We start from the raw sequence: 26,162 nt of genomic DNA on the forward strand, positions 1-26,162 counted from the left end.
CAGGACAGGCGGCTCCTGCTAGGAGCTCATGCAGCTGTGACTTTAAGCTGGAGCCAGTGCTCACTTCCATTTAGAAAATCCTAGGCCGGTAAGAGTGATGCTCCGTCTGCTCTACCTGTGTCTGAATGTGCCACACGGCTTCCTGCATAGTGTGAGCCCCTGTGGAGACCTGCTGCTCAGAAAAAAGGATTCTTCCCTAACCTTCCTGCTCGCGACAAGGCGCCTGGTCACCAGGGGCGCTGGGGGAGACGGGCCAGATGAATGTTGTTTTCATGCCTTTCTGCAGCTCTTGGGTCAAGGACTAACTTTGACTCCCAAGTCTCACTGGGAAGAAAAACCACATTTGTAAGCGATCGCTGCCGTCGTGGTTCCTCTGATGGATCGGGGAGAATAAATGGAAAAGGTCTCCCCGTCCCAGCTGCCACTGAGACCCTGAGGGACTCCTGGGAGGCAGTCACAGGCGTCTGGGAGAAGCCGATCTGAGGGCTCCAGACCTCCGAGAGGAAGTGCCTGCACGTGTGGTGGGAGCAGCAGAAGGAGCAGGACGTGGAGCCTGAGGACGCGCTGAATCGCTGCAAACTCAGGACAGAGCCTGAGTGATGAGGAGGAGCTTGCAGAGGAGCAGAGAGAGGGGTTTCGGGAGACGGAGCCCACCCTGTGACGAGGCTGTGAGGACGGTGAGATGGCGACAGAGGATTTAGAGCGTCACGTTGAGCGTGGCTGGCAGACCAGTGCTGGGTTTGAGGACGGGCTGCAGTTCTGAAAGAGGTTTGTGGGTGATGCTGCAGCCGCAGGGAGGCTGTGCTGAGGAGTCGGCCATGCGGAGAACGTCACTGCTGTCTTACTCTGAGAAGCCGCCACCGCCCCAGCCTCCGTAACCACCTCACAGTCAGCCGCCATCACCGCCACACAAGACCCTTCAGCACAGAGATGGCGGCTTGCTCAGAAGATGGCTAACTCTGATGAAGGATTTTTAATTAAGGGATGCACTGTGGTTGCTAGACGCACGCTATCACACACTTAGTAGACTACGGTGTGAGGCGAACCGTCCTTGTGGGCACTGGGACCAGGGCATTCAAGCGATCACTTCCTGGCGACCCCTGTTGTGTGTGGGTCTGGACCTCGACTGTGTCCCCCAGGTGCGCCTGTGTACTTCCTGCAGAGGCTCAGTGCGCGTGACTCACTTTAAAACAAGGGAGATGAGTAACCCTGACGGAGCTGAGAAGTCCACGTGCAGAAAGGGCATGCGTCCTGCTGTTCCCACGGGCCTCAGAGGCACCAGCTGCACTGAGTGGGCGTCAACCCCACTGGCTTCCAGCATCGCTTCGTCCTTTTACCTTTAAAACGAACTCACATTGACCAGCAGCAGCTGGGCCGTTGGCTGGGGTGCTGCGCTCGTGCTGAAATCTGACATCTGCGTGCGGCGACCAACCATGTTGGCAAAGCAGCTGATGCCGCATGAGACGCCACAAGACCGACTCCAGCCCACGCCCCGGGGAGCACGGAGAGCCAGGGGACGGACAGCCTGCCTCTCCACCTCAGGGCACTGTCGGGGGAAGACCCCCAAGGCAGTCAGCAAGTCAGAGACGGCCACCCAGATGGACGGACAGATGGACGGAGCCCAGTGCGCAAGATCCGAGGTGAGAGAAGAGATCACGGCCACAGGCACACGTCCGGGCCCAGCACCAGCAAGGGAACCAGCCACCACCTGTGGCCTCGGAGGAAGCCCTGAGCATCACCGGACCCGGGCCTGGTCCAGACACACCTTGTGGCCACAGTCCGACGACAAGGACACACAGTCCCAACGTCTCTCGGGGAGCACGGAGAGCCAGGGGACGGACAGCCTGCCTCTCCACCTCAGGGCACTGTCGGGGGAAGACCCCCAAGGCAGTCAGCAAGTCAGAGACGGCCACCCAGATGGACGGACAGATGGACGGAGCCCAGTGCGCAAGATCCGAGGTGGGAGAAGAGATCACGGCCACAGGCGCACGTCCGGGCCCAGCACCAGCAAGGGAACCGGCCACCACCTGTGGCCTCGGAGGAAGCCCTAAGCATCACCAGACCCGGGCCTGGTCCAGACACACCTTGTGGCCACAGTCCGACGACAAGGACACACAGTCCCAACGTCTCTCCCTTTGGCGCCACATGGAGCTGACGGCCGCGCCCCCACCTCCTGGACCTCGGCCATTCGCTCCTCCTGACAAAGGAGCTGACGACGCCTTCCAGGCAGAGAAGGAGGAGGCGGGGCCGGAGGCCTGTCAAAGCCGTGGTGGCGAGTTGCACCCGGAGGCCCTGGGACAAGCTCGGGTGTGGATGAGCAGGCTGGGCCCTGCACCAGGTGGGAGCCGCGCGGGAAGCACAAGAGCAGGTGGCGCCCTCACGGACAGCTGGCCAAGCGCAGGCCAAGCAGGCGCCCAAGCAGAGGAGAGTCCGGGACGGAGAAGCCTGGCACCTAGACACACAGCGAGCCCACCCTCGGGACGTCCACGCAGACGACGTGCTTGGGGACAACCACCTGAAGCCAGGCTCCCGGGCAACACGAGGGGGAAGGCTGAGGGGTGGGGAGGCCTCAGCCTGAGGCACGAGCGCCTCTCCTCCCCTCTGTCCAAGGACACAGCGGCACGCAGCGGGGCGAGCACCCCCCCCGCCCCCGTTCTTCCCGAGAAGTGTCCCTGAGCACCTGTCACTCTCCCCACGGGGCTCCCTGGGCAGCAGCCAGGCCGAGCCTCAGAGACCCTGCAAGGACACAAAATGACGCGCGGTCAGGCAGGCTCTGCAGGTCTGCAGACAGGAGGCCGAGGGCACCCCCAGCAGCAGGAGGCCCGGCCCCGAGCTGCAGCCACCACGTGGCCAGTGGAGCCGACGCTCAGCAACATGGCAACACGAGGCGTTCTGAAGGCGCAGGAGGGGACAGGGCGGCTCTCGAACCCGGCCATGTCCTCCACCAGCACCGCGCTCGGGTCCACCGGGGTCACAGGAGACACAGCAAACACAAGCCTTCCTCTGCCCCCAAAGGCCTGGCCAAGCTGAGGCCCCCGGCCGGGCTCCCCCACCCCCTCCAGGCCTCCCGGGCTCACCCCGGCCACATGTGGAAGAGGTGCCCCGTGGGGTGGCTGAGGCGACTCTGCAGAGAAAGCTCACCAAGGCCAGGCCTTCAGCTGGAACGGCCTGCACGGCCAGGGCCCCAAGCCCCGGGTGTGACAGCCAGACCCACCCCACCACACCTCACTGCACCTTAAAGAACCTTCTGGCCCTAGCTGATTTAGCTCAATGGACAGAGCCTCAGCCTGCGGACTGAAGGGTCCCGGGTTCGATTCCGGCCAGGGGCACATGCCTGGGTTGCAGGCTCAATCCCCAGTGGGGCGCGTGCAGAAGGCAGCCACTCAATGATTCTCTCTCATCATTGATGTTTCTATCTCTCCCTCTCTCTTCCTCTCTAAAATCAATAAAATATTCATTTTATAAACCAGCTTCTGTGGCTCAGCAGTTGTGCATCGACCTAGGAACAGTGGATAGAGCATCAGAGTTCAATTCCTGGTCAGGGCAGATGCCCAGGATGTGGGCTCAATCCCCAGTAGGGGGCGTGCAGGAAGCAGCCGATCAATGATTCTCTCTCATCATTGATGTTTCTCTCACTTTCCCTTCCTCTCTGAAATCAATAAGATATTAAAATAATTTTTTTAAAAACCTTCTGGTTGGCAGCTGATGAGGCAAAGCAAAGCGTGGGCTGTGGTCACCACCATCCACCCTGGGCCACGTGCTGCGGACACCAGCGTTCCTCCCAGGCGTATTAAAATAATTTTTTAAAAAACCTTCTGGTTGGCAGCTGATGAGGCAAAGCAAAGCGTGGGCTGTGGTCACCACCATCCACCCTGGGCCACGTGCTGCGGACACCAGCGTTCCTCCCAGGCGACCTGCGGCCCCCAAAGCAGAACAACATGGGATCAAACAAGGGGCCAGCTCCGCAGGCGGGGGGGGGGACCAACTGCCTCAGTCTCGCGAGCGGTGGGGCAAGCCCATCACCTCGTCCGCACATCGTGACTTTCACTCTCAGCAAGAGAACTGCATGTTGTGTGTGTGTTTCAACCTTTCGATAAAACCAGCACGTAAGATCCCAACCTCCCTGCTGTGCCTAGCCCAGCCCGAGACGCCAAAAAAAAATCCTCCCTGCAGCGGACGGCCAGGAGAACCAGCAGGAAGGGGGAGGGAGGGCGGGAGGGAGGGACAGGGTTAGCACCCGGTCTCCTGGCTGTCAGGTGGCGCACGCGGGTCCTGTCAGGCCTGGTCCTGCGCCTGCTGAGGACGCGATCGGAATCTGTGCAGGGAATCCTCCAGGTGCGAGAGGTGATCTGAGCCACAACTGACTCTAAGGCTCACACCTGTCCCCGGGGAGGCGGTCCCTCCCGCGCGCCGGGCTGACAGGGGGCCGGGCTCCACGTGCTGGTGTTAGTGTTGGAGGTGGTTGAGCCGGTGCTTCCAATGACATCCAAGAATCATGTGAAATCAAGACACAGCCATCGCCCTGCGTTCCAGAGCGACCACTTAGCCGAACTCCATCCAAGTTGAGCAAGAGAAAACAATTAGGATCCCAAGAGGGAGCTACCCAGCATGTTAGTAGTTAAATGAGAACCTGGAAAACAGTGAAAAGGCCACTTAGTCTGACTGAAGACATCAACAGACCAGCCGCTGCCCTGAACGGCCAAGGACGCGAAGAGTCCCTCTCCCCTCTGTCCCTCACGCCCCGCCCCCCCGCCCCCCCCACGTGCACACAGGAATCGCGGCAGGAACGAGAGAAAAGCAGCACAGAAGTCCCGCCGGGGTCGCTGTTGGCCAAGCCCGTGGCCACGGGAGGAGCCAGCAGAGCAGAGCTCTGTGGACCGCAGAGCCGAGGCGGTGTGCTAACCTCCTGGAGGCAAGAGCAGCCCACGCCTCCCGCGCTTCCCACGGAGCCCACGGGCGGTGTCCTGAGTGGACACATCGGCTGTGCTCTAACTTGCGTCCTGGAATGAACGCGTCCGTTTGTATCTAACTTGGAGACCCTGCAGCGCAGTGGAACCCAGACTCCCTACAAGGCAGGCCGAGCGCGCCGATGAATGTGGGGATGATCAGAGGACCAGGGCATTTCCAGTCCCGACTGCGAAAGCTGCAAGCTTAGAGCCAGAGACCCAGGAGCCGCAGCCCGAGTGGGTGAAGCCCGAAATGGACGGGTGGTCACCGCTGGCCGGCACTCTGCCCACGAGCAACTGAGGCTCCCGGGCCGCACAAGAGCTACGGCCTCGTCGCACGTCCACGGACTGCGGACACTCTAGAGCAGCCGTGGGCAAACTACAGCCCGCGGGCCGGATCCGGCCCGTTTGAAATGAATAAAACTAAAAAAAAAAAAGACCGTACCCTTTTATGTAATGATGTTTACTTTGAATTTATATTAGTTCACACAAACACTCCATCCATGCTTTTGTTCCGGCCCTCCGGTCCAGTTTAAGAACCCATTGTGGCCCTCGAGTCAAAAAGTTTGCCCACCCCTGCTCTAGAGTAAGAAAGCAGAGAACTGCGTTTCCAGGGCCAGGGCACAGACTCCTCCATGCCACGGTCACCTGTGCAAAACCCTCCCCTCAGACGTGGAGAGCGGGAGAGGGACATCCGGTGACCGAGTGCAAGCGCCCTGCGCGCCACAAACGCCGGCTGGTGGACCCTTGCCAACGGCTCCAGCCAGACCCAACAGGTCAGTGAGGCCAACGCAGGGCTGGCTGGTCTTCTGGTCACCAGCTTCTCGGTGGGTGCTGGGCCAGCAGTGCCCGGCACGTGCGCTGCAGTTGGGTGGCGGGCAGAGGGTGTGGCGTGGGATAGGCGCCCCAGACCCGGGAGCCAAAGGCAGGGCCTGGTGCCCGGAGCCACGACACACAGTGACTGCCCCCGACTGCCCCTCCTGCCCCTCCGAGCAGTCTCAGAGCACTTGCAAACAAGCGGCCCGAGGGCCCAAGAAAGGCCAGGGCACAGGGGGGGGGGGGGTTTCCCCACGCACTGAAGCGAGCGTCCATCCTTCACCTGTGTCTGAGAAGCTGAGGAGCTCGTGTGGCTCAGACACTCGATGGTTTTAACAAATTACTAAAGAATCCAACCTGGTATCAATCCATGAAAAGAGAGGGGCCACGGGTGAGAATGTCTATGAAACGAAGAGCACGTGTGAGAGTTCCCTGCGTTTCAATGACGTTCATAAGAAGTTACTTCGGTAGCAAGAATGAGTGTCTGCCGAGTGCAGAACCAGCACCAGAAACACCTGCTGGACCGCCTCCTCCACGGGCACCTTCAGCGCAAGCGGGGACGGCCCTCCACCTCCACCCCCCACCGGCCCCGCCGGGAGGCTCGGGACGCAGATGGCTCGCCCCCACCCGGCCTCTGCTCCTCCAGCTGAACTGAGAAGGTGCCCTGACAGCAGGACAGCCAAGAGACAGTGTCTGGACGCACCAGGTGGACCAGTAAGAAACACAGACCAGGCTCTGGTCCAAGACAGAACCCACGGGACAAGCATGTCCACACACCTCCCGAAGGAGGCGTCAGACACAGGACCGGCGCCTCCCAGAGGCACGGCCATCGTGGAGCCACGAGGGGACAACAGTCCCGCCAGTTTCGGTGACACACACTCGGCTGCAGTCGCGGGGGAGGCACAGGCTGCAGAAGAGCTCCCGCGCCTCCTTCCAGCCCCCTGCGCGCCCAAGACATGCAAATGAGCGCCTCCAGCTCTCCCTCGGCTCTCTCGCAGTGCACAGTCCGAGGGAGGAGCAGGACCGCCCACCCAGGCCCACGTGGCCAGCAGCCACCCCGCAATGCACCCTCAGACCTACAGTTAGGGGTTTTCAAAGAAAAAATGCGCCATCTGTCTTCTCATCTGGAAATTAAGAGAACTGTGGACAGTAAACTGAAATACGTGCACCCACGACTGTGCCCTCTGACCCCGGAGAAGAGAAGGGCCGGCGAGGCCCGCAGCATTTACCTGTGTCCAGGCGCTTTCCCGGGGACCCCGCCTCCACCTCGGAGTCGCCGCAGGTGCTTCGCGACCTTTTTCTTGGCTGCAGAAGAGTCTCCAACCTCGGAAGGACTACAGACAGAAAGGTTTTGGTCCCTAGCTGAGGAGAAGCTGGCGGGGTCTCAGTGTTCTTGGCAGACTTTGGGGGGCTTACACTGTTCGATTTGCAGAAGAGAACAGAAGGGCGTCTGTTTACATCGCTTGCTGGCTCCGCCCCCGCGGAGGCCGCCGCCGGCGCAGCGCCACTACAGGCGAGGGTGGGCTCTGCAGGGTGTCCGATTACCAGGGCGCTCTGAGTGCAAGTGCTATGTGATTCATTATCAAATGTGACTCTTTTGAATAGTTTACTCTGCTCTGGGTTGAGTTCTACTGGTTTGAGGGTTGGTGGTTCTGAATTAGTCTCCGAGTTTGAAGGAAGAGGTAATGCATCTGATGGTTCAAGTTTAGGGGGAGATTTATCTCCTGAAAAAATTATAAATAAAGTGATTTTTGAAAACTGGTAATTATAAAATCTATTATAAAACTTACTATAAATGTGAAGTCCACCAAAATACTACTTCAATTAAGGAAACAAAGCATCACACACAACTACCTGCGGGCAGTGAGGGCTGTGGGGTCCCAGCAGGGGGCTCCCCACCCCACAGGCGGGGTGCCCTGGCCTCTGGAAACACCCGGGAGAGGACTTCACATTCGCCAACATTAAGCACATCATTGGGGTGCACGCCGGCAGCTGCAGCCACGGCTCACTCACCTTGAGAAGAGAAAGCGCACCCAGCTAAGGCCTATGGGCATCCCGCCCGCCCGGCCTGGCCCAGAGCTGGGCACAGGGGAGCCGACACTCACCCCCACTGCTGACCAGGCTTCCCTAGTCGGCGCCACAAGCAGGCAGTGCCAAGGGCTGTGAGCGATTTAAACGGGAGAAACCTCCCGCTCAGGGCTCAGCACACACCTCACTCCTATGCCAGCCACGCCCGGAAATGCTGGTGTAACTCCTTTCAATCTGACTTTAAAAATAAACACAACCTTTGGAAGAGACTATTTTAACCGAGGCTTCAGCGTTCCCACGTGGAACAAGCGGTCTGAAAACCAGCTCAGCCCTGGAGGCTGCCCGCGGACTGGCCTGGCACTACCTGCGAGGCCACACCCACTGGGGTGAGCGCGTGGCCTACAGCCCCGAGGAGCTACTGAAATGACCCCAAGTGGCATTTGGTATCTAGATACACTTCTTCCTGTAGTGACCCCGGAAGTCCTCCGAGCCCCTTGAAAGATGTCAAGGTAACACTCTAACCCCGAGTTCATCTTGAGAAGGAAAAGCTGAAAAGCTGCCACCGTGTAGGGCCCACGTGACCTGAGCCCGCGCTGCTGAACTCAGGCTGCAGGGCTCCACGCTTGCTAGAGTGCCCGCCTCACAGACTCCAACACCCAGGGCAGAGGCCTCCCACCGAGGGCGGCCAGGGGACACCACCCCCTCGTGCGTCAGGCTCTGGGACGGGCACACACTCCCGCCCTGGACACCGGACACCCACAAGCAGGATGCGGCATCAAGAGCCACAGCGACACGTTGGCTGGTGACACAATCCTTCCCACCGCTGCTTGAAGTCACGCACACGTGCAAGGAAACAGCTTACAACACACAAAGGCACTGCGTGGACGGACAGGGGCCTGCGGAGTTCCTGCTGAAAGCCTCTGCGAAGGCACGCCACAGGCGGAGCTCGCTGCGCCCTCCTCCCTTCCCCAGCACACCCTCCGCTGACGTCCTGCCTCCTGTCCTCCCTCCGGCCTGACCCTCGAGCCCCCACATCAGCACTCGTCCTGACCATGATGTCTAAAGGGCCGCCTCCGTGCCGGCAAGGCTGCCTCCACCTGGGCGGGTGGGTGCGGCCCCCGCCTGCCCCTCTGCTGCCCCTCCCTGCTGGGCTCTCCCACTGCACAGCCAGGCCCTCACGACCACCTCCAGCCCACCCCCTACTCAGACGCTAACCTCGGCCCCACCAGGCGCCCTTGTTCCTGCCACACACGAGGCCCCGGACCACCATGGCTCACCCCTCTGCTCCTCTCACGCTCAGTCCACAGGGCTGCTCTCGCTGTCACGGAGACCTGCACCTGACACAGGGAACCTCAGCAGCAGGCCTCCCGGCCCCTCCTTCCAGCCCTGTGCTCACCCACTGTCGCTGTTCTGCAGCCACGGGGCGCCCACCACCAGGGCAACTCACAGGAAGATTTCCAAGGGGCAGTGCGTGAAGGACCAGGCGTGGGGCCACGCAGACCCAGGTGCCTGGTGAACCCCTTGGCTGCACCGCCACGCCCGTCACCAGTCCCCGCCCCCCGCCCTCCAGGAGAGCAGGTGCCCTGCAGGACCCTGTGGAAACGTCACTGGATGCTAACACACAAGTAAGGAAGCTCTTTTAAAAAGCCCTTACAAACACGACAGGGCCCTCGCCTGCCCTCGCCCTCGCCCACAGCCGTCATAAAGCAGAACCCAGCCAGGGCGTGCTGCCGGCTGCACTGAACAGGCAGGCCCCAGGACAGGGGACGGCTCAGCCTGGAACACGGCAGGGCTCAAGGAATGGGCTCAAACCCCCACAACCTACAGCAAAAGCCCATCGGAGACTCGGCGACAACGCCCTCTCCCTGCCAACCCCTCACTGTTCTCCCAGAGCCACCCGTTTCTCCAGCCCGGCAGCCAACTGAACACACGCTCCATGTGCAAGCAAGCACAGGCCTCCCCAGGTGACGGGGTGCTGTGACAGCCGCCTCCAGCTCTCACTGAGCCTCACAGTCCCCTCGGAAAATAGCCCTGAACTGGGCAGCAGACAGACTAGGGGCCGAGGCACACACAGCCGCAGGAGCAGCAGCCAACTGAACGCACGCTCCATGTGCAAGCACAGGCCTCTCTAAGTGCTGGTGCGTGCAGGCCTCCCCAGGTGACGGGGTGCTGTGACAGCCGCCTCCAGCTCTCACTGAGCCTCACAGTCCCCTCGGAAAATAGCCCTGAACTGGGCAGCAGACAGACTAGGGGCCGAGGCACACACAGCCGCAGGAGCGCTGGCCCCAAACTGTGTGGCGTGAGCAGCAGGGACGGGCCTGCCGCTGTCTCCTCACCTCCAGGCCTCCATCAGAGGAAGGTCCCTGGGGACCCCGAGCCAGCAGATCTCCCTCCCTAGCCTGGTGGGTGCAGCCCCCACCTCAATGGGCCTGACACCCACCCATCACTTGCCTGTTCTTCAAGAGGAAACCATATAAACACTAAGTCACAACCGAGACAGTTCTTGATATTAAGGAGTTCCTACTCCTTTAGGTGTCATAATAATGCTGAGTCTTTGTGTTTAAAAGATTGTTTGAGAAGATTCTTGGGTTTGTGCATCCTAAGTCTCCCAGGTTCACATTTCAGGAGTAATATCAACAGCTGGTTCGTCTGTCTCCACGCACAGCCGCCTGGGAACCTCTGGAGCTCCCTGCTCCCTATGGTGGGCCCCCTGGAAGCTGCTTTCTCTCCACCTTCCTTTCCCATCAGCTGAAAGCCACATGCTCTCTCCCTGTACATGGGGCACGTTACCGGCAGCTCCAGGCTGTCTTTCATCTCTGATCTGGGTTTGTGCGCTTCCTTTAAAGTGACCCCAGCGCCAGAGTAGCAAAGGGACCAGCCTGACTGAGGGGCTCCAGCCTGGCGGGCGAGGTGCCCGCTGCTCCTGGGCGGGCCCAATGCAGGGAGGGAGCCCTGGACGCAGGAACAGAAGGGTCACAGGCCTCTCCGCTGGGAAGAGCAGGTGCTCAGAGCAGCCATTCCAGTGATGGCACGTCACTTGGTGACAAGCTTTCTCCCTCCCTCACTCTTTTCAAGACAACACACAAGGAGTGGTTTTCTAAGAGGCAGATACCAGGGCAGAGCAGCCGCTCCGGCAGCAAGAGGGGGCTGGCTGGGAGGACAGTGGTGCCCTACACTGACCGCCCCCCCCCAGGTCCTGCCATGTCTCAGGGCACCCATCCCCCAAGGGTGCACAGGCCTGACGAGGGGAGGCCACCCTGGACCCCAAGGACCCTCCAGGCTCAACAGGGGGTCAGCCTGAGACCCCAAGTACATCTGGCTGCCAGAGGCCCCTGGAACAAGTGTACCGGAGCCCGACCCTCCAGCAGGGAGAGCGCGGAGAACGGAAGCTCCGCTCACTTCTGGAACCCATGGCAATTCACATCCCCGAGGAGCACGCCAGGCCTGCACCTTACGCTACGGACCTAAACCAACCAACCGCACACTGAGAACCAGGCATCAAAGGAGAAAGGCAGCAGAACCACCCTTGGCTGGAGGCACAGGAGGCATTTGCTAAGGAACCGCTAGAGGACACGGGAGCTGTGACCCACGGGACCATGTGAAACTCAGAGGAACTACAGACACAGCCAGCACTTCCTGGGGCCACAGATGACACAACACAAGACACACGCGTGGCCGTGACCAGGACCCTGCAGACCGCCAACAGCAGGCCAAGGCTTTGTAAAGCAGCTGCAGAACAATGTGTGTGTGGCTTTTTCAACACTCAGAAAGGTTATAACCGACGGCTGCTGTGGAGAGTCAGTCCGCTTTCCGTTTTGTGTGACTGACCCGCTTCCCCTGAAACTAGGAGAGGGCAAGAGGGGAGGGTTTCCTGCAAGTCCCCCCGCTCACCGCCTGGACCAGCCGCCCCGACTGCTCCCTCGGCACCGTGCCCGCTTCCCCATTGGGGGGCAGGGTCTGGTCCACAGAAACATGCCTGCTGCCCGGTCTGCTCGCAATGCACCCCCCTCTCCACGCTCTGCTCGGGGAGTGCCATGCTGCCGAGGCAGGGCTGGCTCTGGGGGCCCTCAGGCAGCCCTGGTCCCCCTGCCTGCCCCCCATGACTGGTGCCCACACTGCCTGCCCACCCTCCAAAGGTCAAAGAGGTGCATGTACAGGAGGGCACTTTAGAGCAACCTCTCATCACCCCGTGCCCGTTAACTGGCGCTCCCTCCTCAGAACACGACAGCAGTGCCGCCACGCCTGTGGCACACCACCCTCCTCTCCCACCACGCAGGATGCTGCGTGAGACCTAAGCCGCGCTTTCTGGACGGCTTTTCAGGACCCAGTTGGGAAGGACAGTCTTACTCTGCCTTGCACTCGGGACCATCTCAGTGCCAGAGCACACACCGCGGCAGGACAGCACGGGCACCAGAGCCGAGTGGCAGGGGGGCGGGTCAGGTGACCCTGGGCCGGGAAGACGGCCGGGAGGCAGCGCTGCTTACCTTCCTCCCCCGGCTCCTGCCCCAGCGGAGCACCTTCCTCTTCAAAGCCTCCAGTACCTGACCCGGCGGGCGGGGGCTGGCTCTGCTGCTGGCTCAGCTTGTTCCGCACGAGCGCGATTTCCTTCTTCAGGAGCTTGGCCCGCTTGCTCCTCGACCCGCTGGACTTCATGGCGCACGTGAGGTCCAGCTTGTCCAGCAGCTCCCTCAGCTGCTCCTCCAGGCCCATGTGGGCCCTGTTGGCCGGGTTCAGTAACCTGTCCACTGAGTCACAGAACACACGTCCATTAGCCGTCACCCGTGGTGCCACTGAGCGAACACCCTTCCACCTCCACGCCCCGACGTCACCCTGGACCACGCTCCTTGCTCAGCCACGTGACGCCCCTCACGCACTCTCTAAACCCACGACAGGGGCTGCCACAGGGACAGACAGGGGCTGCCACAGGGGACATGCTTGCCACCCGAGGTGGTGCACGGGCGTGGGAGACGCAGGTGCAGACGCAGGGCCACCAAGCCTCTCGTGAGGGAGGCCAGCACTGAGCCCTGCTGACTCAGCCCCTGGACTGGAACAAGAGACGGCTGTGCCCGGCTGGGCAGGCCCACCACCTGCTGAGCTTCCCCTGAGCAGGACTCTCCCCTCCCGCGTGCCAGGGCCAAGGTGGGGCTGCTTGTGCGTAACTGACCTCGAGCTCGAGTCCAGACCCAGGGATGACGCTGGGCTGCACGTCTCACAGGTAATGCTGAGCCTCAGGCTTATGTACTACAGAAACCCCCAAAATCTACGAGGCACAAGTCACCTTAGACAAGTGAGGCCGCCAAGGAGAAGCCGACTCTAGCGCCACCTGGTGGAGCGGGAGCCCCTCCCAGCTACAGATGCAGCTGAGACTGCACGTAGCAGCCTGGCTCGAAGCCCTATCATCACTCACAAAGCCTCATGGGCATTAAACTCAGAAACATTCACGTGAGCAAAGACCATGTCATCTGAAGCCCAAAGGAGAACTCCTCAGTGCATCTTGCAGATCCTTCAAGCAGAGCAGGGACAGCTGCCCGCCTGCAGCCGGACACGGCCCCGCCCAGCAGAGGGGCCCACAGCGCCCACCAGACGGAACGGGAGGGAGGACACACTGGGTGCACCAGCTCACCTTGGACCCCCGCCCTGATACCAAGGAAGAGATGCAGTAGGACTTCTCATCCTTGATTTTATGCCTAGAATTTACTCAGGCAACACCATGGCAACGTGCATGGCCATTTTCTGAAGGGCCCAACACTGAGGCCCCCGGACCCCTTCTTGCTCCAGGAAGTTGGGTGGCGGCCAATGTGTGGTGGCCGGAGGGCAGCCCAGCCTCCGAGTACAGAAACAGCACAGGCAGCTCTGCCGTGTCTCGCACAGAAGGAGGCGGCCTGAGTCCTGAGGCCCTAATGCAGCGCAAACCAGGAGGGGGAGGGGGCGGGGGCGGGAAGCCAACAGAGAACGGATGCGTGTGCTGGTTTCTGGGCCCTTTCAGCAGCTAACAGACCCAGCCTGGGCGCAAGGCCCCACTAAGCTGCTCCCGGGGCTGCGTCAGGTGGGCCGGGGCTGTCCTGTACGGTACAGGGAGGAGGCAGCAAATGGCAACTATCCCCAGTGGCTTCTATATTGACTGCGTGTCAAATCCTCAATACGCCGGGCGTGCTGGGTCCGAGGGACGCTACGGAAATAAGCCGCCTTCCTTCGCTTTCTTCGCGCAGCTCCTAGAGAGCCTAGAGCGCGTGGGGCTCGCATCCCAGTGCTGCTGGGTGGAGCCGACCAGGCTACAGGTGGCTCTCCCGGGCACCCGGACCCGGACCCGGGCTTACCGTCCTCCCAGGAGAAAGGCCGCCGAGGGGCCGCAGCGGGCCGCTCCGGCAGGTGCACCCCCGAGGCCGCCTCGAATCCAATGCTGTCCCCCTGGCGCCGGGCCTGCCGCAGCACAACGCCGCCCTGGTCGCGCAGCCTCACGGCGGCTCGGTAGAACACCGTGTCCTTGGCGTTGTACCGCATGCAGTTGTCCACAATGAGGTCGAAGTCCTCCTCAAACTCGGGGAGGCTGCTGTACCCTTGCGCCTCCAGCCGCTTCCTCATGGTGGAGAAGTCCATGGGCTGCTTGATGTGCTCCAGGTAGTCGGGCACCTGATCGCAGGAGGGCACAGCACTTACACGCGGAAAGGTCGTTGCCACTCCAGAGAATTCACACGCCCACACGGAGTCTCACGCGCGCGCACATGCAACACGACATGCCTGAATGCACACACAGCACACAGGACTCACACGGCAACACGGAGACATGGCACTCACACCCCTTCCCACGGGCTCTGCTGACTCAGCTCCTTCGCTGAAACCAGAGCCACGACGCCCCCGCTGGGCAGACCCCCACCTGCTGGGGTTCTCAGCAAGAACGTCCCCACCGCGTCGCTAAGACTTTACAGTGAAACGGGCGCCTTCACAGCGTAAGGACTCGGTGAGAAGAGGGAGGACTCAGGAACACAGGTGGCGGCGTCCTGCGGTCAGTGTGGACGGGGCGGGGCGAGCGGTCAGCACACCCACCTCCTTCAGGCTCACCGGCTGGGCGAATATGCGAGCCGGGTCCTTCTCCTGCAGCTGGTCCAGCACGGAGCGCAGCAGCACCGTGAGCGGGGTCAGCCGCAGCTCCAGCGCCATCTGCTCGACCTTCACCTGGAGGACAAGGGCGCTCAGCGCGGACACACACAGGTGACCTTCCTGTTGCAGGACTGCCCAGCGCTGACACTCGGTCCACAGCCAATACAAGTGCCTCATTTAAACCCTAACTCCTGGCGGCCTCAGTCAAGGCACCTTGCGAATGGTGCCACCCAAACACCCACCAGGTGCCGGCCAGGCTCCCACCTTCCCTGGCCCCATGTGTCCCAAACACCACACTGGATGCCACTGTCGTCCTTCAAGGAGGCAATGTCCCCCTTCCATAAAGCTGCCCGCAACCCAGGGCACCGGGATGGCGGAGGGCCGGGCCCAAGGACTGCAGGCCCAGAAGCCCACGCCCGGCGAAGCCCATGGCCCCGCGATGGGCCTCACCTGCTCCCGCTTGAGCTTCTCGCGCTTGCGCAGGAGCTCAATCAGCAGGCGTGCCCGCTCCAGGTCATGCCGCAGCCGCTGCCAGTACTTCAGCTTCTCTTTGGCGGCCTGAATCTCCTCGTCGTTCTCTCTCTGTGAAAATGAATCAAAGGCTGAAAGTCGGCCGCAGATGCCCAGGGAGGCAGCGGGAGCCCAGCCCCCCCACAGCGCCAAGCAGCGCGGAGTCAGCGGGTGCAGGCTCCACCGTGCGGGCACACCAGGGTCCCTACAGGTGGAGGGCAAGGGGCCTCTCAGGACCCAAAACGCTGAAGGGCCTGAGCCGAGAGCAGCCACTCGCCTTGACCTCAAGACGGGGCACGGGTCCCACCTCCTGGACTCAGAGAATCAGCAGCAGCCGAGGAAAAACAAATACACAGAAAACACCCAGGCCGGACAGGTGGGCCTGTGCTCTGGACACGTCATTTACCCATCTCCATTCTACGTTTCAACACTGAAAAGATTGTACTGAAAAGTCAGAGAAACTGAGGAGGTGCCAGGACACACGAGGCCCACCCAATGCACCTCCAACAAAGCTGACCCGCTCCGACCCTGGCGGAGCCCTGACAGCCCAGCAGGACTGTCCCAGCGCAGAGAACAGCACCAAAGGCGCTCCGTGTCCCGGCCCGGGCTGGGCCCAGCACTCCAACCTCCTGTCCTACCTCCCCTCCTCCCTGGGCTCCACACAGCCACCCCCATGCACTTCCTCACACTTCCTTGCCGGTCCCCCGGGCGTGCCCAGGGCCCTGGTCCTCACGCACGCTCACCGTCCACTCTCACAGCAGCTGCCCATCCTCAGTTCCTCCTGGACCCACCTCCTCCTGCTGACTATTAACACAGCACCAGGTCCACGTGCAGAGCTAGGCCCACCTCCCAATGTCCTGTCTGCTGAAGGCCCAACCTCTGCCCAACCACAACCCAGAATGGACCCAGCACAGACAGCAAAGGAAACTGCTGGGACAAGCCCTCACCTCCCCCTGAAACCAGCATCTCAGGGCAGGCCCAGGCCCATGTGTGTGGCCCGCGATTATCCTGGTTCCATGGCTGATGAGAACCCAGGTCTGCACCCCACCTCCGTGTCCGACCCCCACAGTGCCTCGCTGCCCTGCGCCCATCCACCTGCAAAGGCCAGGGCCCTCCCACACATGGAGGCCGCGCAGGCTCTGGTCCCAACCTCCTGCTACACCTTTCGGTCAGCACATCCCAATGACGTGCCAGCTCCGGCCGGTGGTCCCATGGCCGAGAGCCCGGCACAGCCCTGACGGGAACACAAACTCCATTCCCAAGTGGAGGGACGAACACGCAGCACGTCAGCTAAGCAGGCATCTCCAACAACCATCAGATCCCAGGGCTGAGGGTGGACCCCAGAGGCCCAGGCTCTCCGTGAGTGCAGGACGCCCACAGCAGGCACAGGAGAAACAGGCACGCGTCCAAAGCAGCCAGCAATCCCCATGCCAGACGGAGCAGGCAGCTGACCACTCGGCAGGCATGCCGCCCATCAGGAAACTCACAAAGCCCAGCCTGAGCTACGCGTGCGCCCAAGGTAGCCAAGACCTGGGTTAGGGAGCCGCCGTCCATGTGCTGGACCCTGAGCCAGCATCTCCGCCCAGCAATCCTGGTGGTCCTGGCACCCGGCAGGCAATGCCTTCTGCAGAGGCCTGGCCCACCACGCACTCCGTCCCTCGCCATCGCCGAGACCACATGGGCCTGCACACAGCCTGGGCTGCAACTCAGATGGCACTGGACACCCACACCCGCCCTGAACTGCCAAGAGGAGAGACGGCCCAATCATCACTCCCTCAGGAGAGCGGAGTCCACGCAGCAGACCCCTCAAGCCCAAGACAGAGAAGGGTCAAGGCCCACCCATCTCAGAGGCCCAGAATCTTAAGTTTTCAAAATGTATAAAAAAAAGACATTAGATCTAAATTTTAAAAAACTGAGCATTTAAATGTGTTAATACTTAAATTACCTGTCATCACCACAGAATTCAGAAAAGTTACGATGAGGGACTCCCTAAGAATGGTGTCGCTGTCCAGGCCAGGCAACATGGCGGTGAGGGACAGGCTCAGCCCAGGACACTCTGTGACTAAGACGACGGGACGGCACAGAGATGAAAAGCCACATTTCGAGACGTAAGGAGCTGAAAAGGTCTTTGGCTGCATCCTTCTAGGCCCCTCCTGGGCGGCAGGCACTGTGGAGGGTGGTCACCTTGGAAGGTGGTCACCTGGGAGGGACAGGGGTTCTCGCTCGGTGTGAACAGCCCACCAGGAGTGGTGCCCAGCCCAAGAACACAGCAGAGGGAGCAAGGCGAGCAGAGGCCGCGACGGCCTGAGACACTCACCAGAGAACCCCAGTCTGCACCTGTGATGGAGCCCTGTCCGGCCCGCCCGGGGCGCCACGTCCCGCTGTGTCTAACCGTGTCCCCTCGCCTTGCTCAGCCCTAGCAACTCAGCAGCAAGAGGGACCGAGCAGAAAGCCGTTCAGACAATGGTGGTGCGGCGGACGCACAGGGCCCACTACCAACTCATCGGAGGGCAGCTCTCTGAGTGCCCAAGAGGGCAGGGGGGCAACGAGGGAACTCGGACCAGACTCCACTTTCCGCCGAGTGCTCCCAGCCTCTTGACCCAGGGAGGTGGCCGAGCCCAGAGGCCAACCAGACACCACTCCTACGAGGCTGGCCACCCCTCTCAGCATAGTGAACAGACACCAGCCAAAAACTAGGGCAATGAGCAGATGACCATTTGTGTCCTCAAATCTAAGAGCCCATGTCTGACTTTCTAAATCCATTTTTTTCAGAACTGCTGTAAAATGCCACATGGCTCTACAAGCCCAGATTAAGTCCTCAAGTGTAAGAGCTTGTTTGGTGTGTTTTTAGAGTGCTTCACGGACCTGGTGTCTCCTCGCACAGGGCCATGCTAACCTTCTCTGTATCCTTCCAATTTAGCAAGCACAGGTTTTGTTCTTTTAAAAAGCAAAAACCACCCTAGCTGGTTTGGCTCAGTGGATAGAGCGTCGGCCTGTGGACTGAAGGGTCCCAGATTCGATTCCAGTCGGGGGCGCGTGCCCGGTATGGCTCAGTGGTAGAGGGTTGGCCTGAGCACCAGAGTCTCAGATTCGATTCCCAGTCAAGATCAGGCACCTGGGTTATAGATTCAATCCCTGCCCCAGTCAGGGCGTGTGGACACAACTGATCAGTGTGTGTGTGTCTCCATCCCTTCCACTCTCTCTAAAAGTCAATGGGGAAATATCCTCAGGTGAGGATTAACAACAAAGAAAGCAACATCGCTCTCACTCAGCTCAGCTCTTGCCTGCTGCCCTCCAGTGCAGTCAATGCTAAACCAGCCTGCAGAGAAACGCCCTTTAGTAAGTCCCTCTCACACATTTCCAAAACACACACCCACCCACCCCCATGGGGCCCGGGCCTCACCTGCGGCTGCTCCCTCCCCCAGGCCCACCCCACGTGATCAGCAGTGAGGCTTCCCCTGCCCCAGACATTCCACACGTGTGCAGAGGGAGGGGAGGAAGCAGAAGCCACGGGCGGGAACATCCAGGGACACGATGGATGAGAGTTGCCTGCACAACCCACAGCCTAGCAGGCGGGACATGTGAGGCCTCCATCAGCTCCCAGGACCAGACCACACTGGGCCCCGCCAACGAGAGGCCGGAGCCCGAGGAGAGAGGCCGAGGGGTGAGCGGCACGTACCTGCTGCGTGCTCCTCTGGGACTGCAGGCTGGACTGGAGCCGCCTCAGCAGGGGCGCGCCGTTCCGCGACAGCCTTTTGAGCAGCCAGTAGCTGTGGGCTCTCTCGACAAACTGCTTCTTCCGCTGAATGGCCACCTGATTCGCGATCCTATTTAATCTAAAACACAAAAAACTCAAGAGTTCAGTGTTAAAGCAGCACATTAGCATGCTTTCCTCGTGGAGACTGGAAATGACAGTGTTCCTTTCAATAAACCACACGTGTTCACACGTGTTTCTCCCTCATCCGTGGCACATAAATGCTGCCTCTGCTGAAACAAAGCCCACCCCCTCCTGCTGTCCACAGGTTTCATCCACACTTAAGTCACTCTGTCTATCAGATTAAACACCTAAAAAGAAAACAACGCTCTAAATATTCCTAATTCCTCCACCTGACGCTGTCCCCATGCACGCAGCTGCGGGCACATCTTGGGGAGCTCTGTCGGCTGGCACAGCAGGCACGGGTCCCTCGAGACCAGCTGGCTCTCGTGGAGGGTGGGCAAATGCGGGGCACCAGCTGCGCTCAGTCACCTCACAGAGAAGAAGAGCTGGGACAGACACTCGAGGGAGAAGCAGGGGCAGGGCTGGAGACAGGAGCAAAGGAGCTACTGCTGGCTGGAATGGCGCTGGCATCTCTAGTCTCCCGGGAGACCCCTTCCTATAAAGTGCAAGGGCTTTGTGAAATGGGGGTGGGAGGGGGGAGGGGTGTGAATGATCCTTCAACAACCCTTCACGTTACCAGAAGCTGCCCTTCCCCAGTTACCACTCTCCTGCTGAAACAAAGAGCAACTCATCAACTTGCCTCACAAGGACACTGAGAGATAAGTTCCATCTAAACTAAAACAGAAAGCCACAAAATGCAACAAGAAGGCATTCCTCACTGCACATCACAATCACAATGTCTGGACAGCAATCAAAGACTTTTAAGAGCAAACTTTTTAAAGAATGCAAACCGAAAGTCTTACAAAATAACCAAAGAACAAAACTGAGCAGACCAGACCCCCAGCTCGACCACGTCCGGACCATTAGGGTCTGCCCTTAAACACAATGGCTCAGTGCGTTTCCAAGACCGCTGGCTGGCCTCAGGCCAGGTTCTGAAGGGCAAGCATCGCTCAGGGCTGCTCAGGGCTGCTCTCGGCAGGCCATTCGAGACCCAAGGCCACCTGCTGTGGCGGGACACAGCTCCGGTCCTTTGAAGGGGCCTGACCCTGGGGGTTTGGCAGAAGGGGCCCTGTCGCATCAAACCCCGAGAAGGTGCCAGGAGCCTCTGCCTCTACAGGCAGATCGGAACCCAAGCTCGTGTGTCCACAGCAGGCCCTTGACCAAGGGGCCACAGGCCTGCACACTGGAGGACACCTGGTCGCACGGCCTCAGCAGGAGGTAGACAGGAGGCGCTGCGAACCCAGGCTCTGCCTGCAGCCCACGTGCCTGGGGCTGGGGCTGGGCTGGTCCTGGACACGTCACAGGTGCCTTTCTGGGTGGAGTTTTGATTTTGCCATTTTTGACAAAGTTATCACGGAGGTGCAGTGATGTGCATGCCAGTAAATCTTAGCACATGCAGCTCCGTGGATCTCTGCCCACACAAACAGACATTCTAACACAGTCACACTCAGTTATTTCCACAGCCAGATAAAGCAATGTGGATAAAAGTATTTTTTTAACAATTTCAAGGTCCAAAGACATGCTGTTGGCAACAAGCTTACAAATAAAGATTCTGTCCCATGAAACAAGCCACTGACTCCTCAGGGTCAGGACGTGTGAGCCACCAGCCCCCAGGCGTGAGCAGGGCTCGGATGGAACAGACTCAGAGCTGCCCTCAGTCCTCACGTGCTTACAGAGCCTCTGCCTGCACCCAACAGCCTCCTCCCGGGCGTCACGGAGGAGCAGGGGGCTGAGCGCGAGGCGGCCGGCAGACGCCCCCATGTGCTCCGGGAAGGACACAGAGCAGCTCGGGGAGCAGCTGTGCCAACAGTGAACACACCACCATGTCCCTCTGCACCCATCACCCACCCCAACCACCATTTGCCGCAGGTAGAGGGCACGGCACACGGGAAACCAACCACGGAAACGCCAGCCGAGGGACGGGGACGGAAAGAATGGGGCCACCCCTCCATAAACTCCAAAGGGAGAGAGACCAAGAGGGACTTTCAGAGGAGGAGGGGCTGCAAGGACCAGGGTTTTTAAAGGCGCAGTAAGCCCTGGTGATCGGAAAGGGGGGAGCAGGTGAGTCCCACAGGTGAGGGCAGCAGTGGTCCTGAGGGTGGGAAAAGGGCCCCCCAGGGGCTGGGGGCTGGCCAGGCCCTACCTTCTCAGGTGGATGGGGGTCAAGAGCATGTCTGCCTACAGCAACTCCCTAAGCCATGTGTTTACCAACTTCCTGGCTTTGTACTGTATTGTAGACTTTTTTATATGCAGTATTGGCAAGGGCCCATTGGAAGGATCAGAAGTTTGAATTTCTCAAGCCTCTGAGATCCCTTCCGCACAAGGGGTTTCCAATGAAAGGGGTGCAGGCGGAAGTGACCATACGGTACGGGAGGGGGGGGATTTTGGGGAAAAGCCCGTGGAGACCTGCCAGGAGGAGGCAGTGGCGGACGGACTCTCAGGCCAGGCCGCCCACTTAGCTTCTGGAGACACTGCAGGTCAGTTGACAAAACATCAAGTTGTGATTTTGGTGTGTAACTTGGAAGGAAATTTTCAAAACTGAGCACATCACTGCTACAGCGAAACTGCGTTTACACAACCTACTTACACATGCGACCCAGGTTCCCAACACTCACGTCCACAAACACCAGGAGCAGAACTAAGGGAGACCCCACCTGGCGCAGGCCCCCGCGGCTCGGCCGCCTCACAAGGAGACACGCCCATTACAGGTGGCTGCTGGCCGAGAAGCTTCAAGCCTGGAGTGTGTACAAGCAAGTGCGACCACCTGACTAGGAAGCAACCTCAACATGAAGTCCCGCGAGAGCGCAGACTGGCGTGGGGGCAGCAGTGGGCAGCCGAGCCCCAGCCTGATTGGAGGACGCCTGGCACTGCCAGTTCCCCGGACTCGCTGTCAGCAGTTATGTGCCTTTTAACACATACCCTCCCTCAATGGCCCAGAAATTACACCTTCCCACTATCTGGGGTGGAAACACGGGACTTCAGCTAAAGAATGGGGACGGTGCAGCCGCTTTCACAACGACTTCGAGGGGTGCTACCCGCACGCCTCAGGAGGAAGGCCGACTCAATGTGCTGGGCATCCGGCTGACCAAGGGAGGGGAAACCTCGGAGCTCCAGGTACAGAGGTCACCGGGTGCACATGTCCACGGCCCCGGCCAAGCCTCATCATCCAGACCCACCGAGGTGGCTGCCTGCAGTGGGGGTCTCCCCTCAGCTCACTAACCAAGAACTGAAGTTCCTGAGATCAGGAACTAAGCAGAGCCCAATTTTATTAGAAATCCCACCAGATGCTCACCTCTGTGAAGCAGCCTGACCTTGCCCAGCGCCCCGGAGCCCCCCTCCGTGGCCCTGCTGGGGTAGACCTCTGCAAACCAGCACCTCTTGGCCCACAACATCGGGAAAAGGGAAGGATCCGCTGGACACTCGTTTGCAGCCCCCACAGGGAAGACGGCCCAGGCAAGAACGGACACGACTTCTGGGGGGGGGGAGAGGAGCAGGGGCCACATGGCCTCCCAAGGTCTCCCAGCCTCAGGTCGGAGGCCAGAAGAAACAAAGGCAGAAATCGTCCGAGATGCTGGGGACACCTTAGGCACCAAGAGTAGGGGACATCACTGCATCCAGACGGGGGCATGCCTGGCGCCCACCTGGCACCTGGACATATTGCCACTAGCAAGGCAGACACCACACCCGAGACGAGGCTGGCTCTACTAAAGGAGAAGGGCTGTCTTCTTTCAAAACAGAACATCTCAGCCCTGGCCAGTGTTGCTTAGTGGCTAGAGCACTGGACCTCGTACCAGAGGGTCTCGGGTTTGATTCCCAGTCAAGAGCATGTCGTACCTGGGTTTCAGATTCGATGCCAGTTGGGGCATGTGCAGGAGGCAGCCAACCCATGAGTCTCTCTCACATCGATGTTTCTCTTTCTTCCCCTCTCTCCCTCCCTCTCTCTCTAAAAAATGGAAAAAAATATCCTCCAGTGAGGATTAACCAAAAAAGAAAGGCCACTGCACAGCTGTGGGATGCCCGGGCCACAGGAGGCTGCCCAGGACAGGGCCTGGCGGAAGGCACAGAAGCATCTTGGACCTTCCTGCTTTGAGGCCAATGGACGACGGAGCCCCTCACCGTGCCCACCTGTCCTAGGAGACAGGTCCCACGGAGGGCGGCCCATGGGATCACCCTCAGAGGGCACGCCCGTGTGCTTGCTACTTGTGCAGGGTGCATGGGACACGACGTTAGCAAGAGGTGCCTGGGTAGAGGATTGGGGTGTTCTCCTTCCTTCTGCAATAATTTATAAGCTTGAAGGTTTTCCAAGTAAGAGTTGAAATAATGACACCCCTGACCCAATTCCAGACTGTGAGTGCCCGTGGGGGTGCTCCCTCGGTCCGCCTGTCCCACTGTTGACTACTGTGTATGCCCAGGCAACACTAGGCTGGAGTTGGGGTGAGACTGTGTGGCGTTTACCCACTGTCAGTAGTAAGATTCAAATAAACTGTCACCCCATTTCTGCCAAAAGAAAGTGAATACAGTGAGTGAAGAGAAATGGCAAAACTCCTCCATGCTGGGGAGCTCTCCTGGGGACTGGGCCGCTCTGCGTGCAGGGGATGCTGGCCCCGCGCACGGTGAGCACAGCAGACATGCTGAATGTGAGGGACACCAGGGTGGTCCTGGGAGAGAGCACCAGGCAGAAGCCCCAGGAGTAGGTGCCTGAGGGTAGTTCGGGCCGAGGTGTCTAAAAGGTTGATGAGCATGGAGCACTCCGCCCACGGCACTGCACTCAGAAGCACTAATTTTAGTTCGACAGGCACCTCTCGGGAGTCAAATACAGCCGAAGCGCACACTGACACCACGATGAGCTGCGCAGGCTTTAGCGCCGGATCTGTTCCCGGCACTACTTTATTTTCACTCACTTTGGCTCTTCTATGAAAACAAATCTGCTCACCAGATGGCCCACATCCCACTCCACTGCAGGACGCCCTTTCGGGCTGGACCAAGACAGACTCGCAAGGAGACACCCAGCTCCCCTGAATTAAAACCAAGGGAAGGGGCCCTGGCTGAGTAGCGTCATCCCAATAGGCCAAGGCTGCAGGTTCAATCCCCAGTGTTTCTCTCTCTCCCCCTCCTTCTAAAGATCAATCAGCAAATAAATAAATTTAATAAAAACTTTAATAAAACCAAGGAAAGTGATGAAGTTATAGGAGGGAGAGATCATTTAAGACAGCACTCAGGCCAACACCCACACGAGGGCTTCTCGCCTGCACACTGAAAATCCTCAGCGACCAGGACACAGGCGTCTGGCAATAACGGAAACACGGCCCTGCAAGTGCACATGACCGGCACTTTTCAGTTTGGGTTTAATGCTTCTTCCAGAGTAGCCACTACACAGGCCACTGGGGACCCTGGTGCGCTGCCTCCCTCGGCAGCAGGGCTCCATGACTGCCCCCCGCGGGCATCCACAGGAGCACACACATGGCCCTGTTGCTAGGGGGCACCCAGAAAAGGGCTTCCACATTGCTTCCAGCATGTCTCGTGTCCCCAGTACACGGTATGTCGGAACTTTTATAAAATATAGTAAGATTAACTGCCAGACAGCAAAGCCTGTGGCCACAAACACTTGTCCAGGTACGTCCTTTATCTCCACTCCAAACTGTAATGAAGTTTATCCCTAAATTAGGAAAACAAAAACACGAAACGTGAGCCAGACCACACCTTCAGTACAGGGTTTAGCTGCATCACCTGCTTTGAAATACTTAGGTCCAAAGCACGAGTTTTCTTCTCATTCAGGCCTGGGCACCTCAGACGCTCACGTGTGTGCATTTTCCACCTGCGAACGCTTCCTCCTGAGCCCCACGGGCAGCCCAGTGCACACTTCCTGGAGCAGGTACTCACCAGGGGCTGGACACAAGGAAGGGAGCACTTCCGACTTCCGACTTTTCAATTTGTTAGATCGTATTTTCTGTTTTGTTTACTTCAATTTCAGTAAAGCTGAAATTTTTAGGGCAGTTAAAACAGAAGCTCTTGATACAACTCCTACACTTTTTGACTCAGGTAGAAATCCAAGTTAGGTTGACGGCCCGGGCCTGTGTTGCTGAAGTGCTAGAGCACTTCAATCCCACCGGTCTGGGCCCGTGTGGGAGGTAACCAATTGATACACCTCTCATACATCAGCTTCTTTCTCTACCTCTCTCTCCCCCTCCCACTCTTTCTAAAAATCAATAGAAATTAAAAAATTATTTTTTTAAAATAAAATCTTTAAAAGAAAAAAAAAAATCAATGGAAAAACTACCCTCAGGTGAAGAATAGCCCAGCTGGCGTGGCTCTGTGGCTGAGCGTCAACCTATGGACCAGGAGGTCACGGGTTCGATTCCCAGTCAGGGCACATGCCCAGGTTGCGGGCTCCAACCCCAGTGAGGGGCGTGCAGAAGGCAGCCGGTCCATGATTCTCATCATTGATGTTTCTCTCTCCGCCCCCATCTCTGAAATCAATAAAAATAAATAAAAATTAATAATAAAATAAGCCCTGGTTAGAGCATCTTGGGTTCAATTCCCGGTCAAGGGCATGTACCTGGGTTGCAGGTATGATCCCCACAACCAATCGATGTGTCTCTGTCACATCAGTGTGTCTCTCCCCACTTCCGACCTCCCTCCCACTCTCTCTAGAGATCAACGGGAAAAATATCCTCACTCCTTGGGTAAGGATTTAAGTAATAATCATCATCATCATCATCATCATCATCATCAAGCCCTAACCAATAGAGTGCTGGCCTGCGGACTGAAAGGTCCCAGGTTCGATTCCAGTCAAGGGCATGTGCCTTGGTTGCGGGCACATCCCCAGTAGGAGGTGTGCAGGAGGCAGCTGATCAATGTTTCTCTCTCATCGATGTTTCTAACTCTCT

At 59.2% G+C, this 26,162-nt stretch overlaps 2 protein-coding genes across 2 annotated transcripts in view; one reads left to right on the plus strand and one right to left on the minus strand.

Moving 5' to 3' along the window:
* The window catches only part of BRD1 (bromodomain containing 1), a 35,127-nt gene that overhangs the window by 4,805 nt on the left and 4,160 nt on the right, over positions 1 to 26,162 (minus strand). The window contains 6 exon segments of the mRNA XM_014549192.1: positions 6,992 to 7,096; positions 12,275 to 12,535; positions 14,108 to 14,420; positions 14,835 to 14,963; positions 15,339 to 15,470; positions 19,078 to 19,234. Of these exon segments, the coding sequence (XP_014404678.1) occupies positions 6,992 to 7,096; positions 12,275 to 12,535; positions 14,108 to 14,420; positions 14,835 to 14,963; positions 15,339 to 15,470; positions 19,078 to 19,234 (1,097 nt within the window).
* LOC106728121 lies at positions 7 to 3,307 on the plus strand. Its single transcript, XM_014549191.1, has 2 exons — positions 7 to 1,522; positions 1,838 to 3,307. Exons 1-2 carry the CDS (start codon positions 1,459 to 1,461, stop codon positions 2,674 to 2,676), a joined length of 903 nt encoding a protein of 300 aa, XP_014404677.1. The 5' UTR covers positions 7 to 1,458; the 3' UTR covers positions 2,677 to 3,307.

Source organism: Myotis brandtii, unplaced genomic scaffold, assembly GCF_000412655.1.
Source record: "Myotis brandtii unplaced genomic scaffold, ASM41265v1 scaffold537, whole genome shotgun sequence".
Lineage (NCBI taxonomy): Eukaryota > Metazoa > Chordata > Mammalia > Chiroptera > Vespertilionidae > Myotis > Myotis brandtii.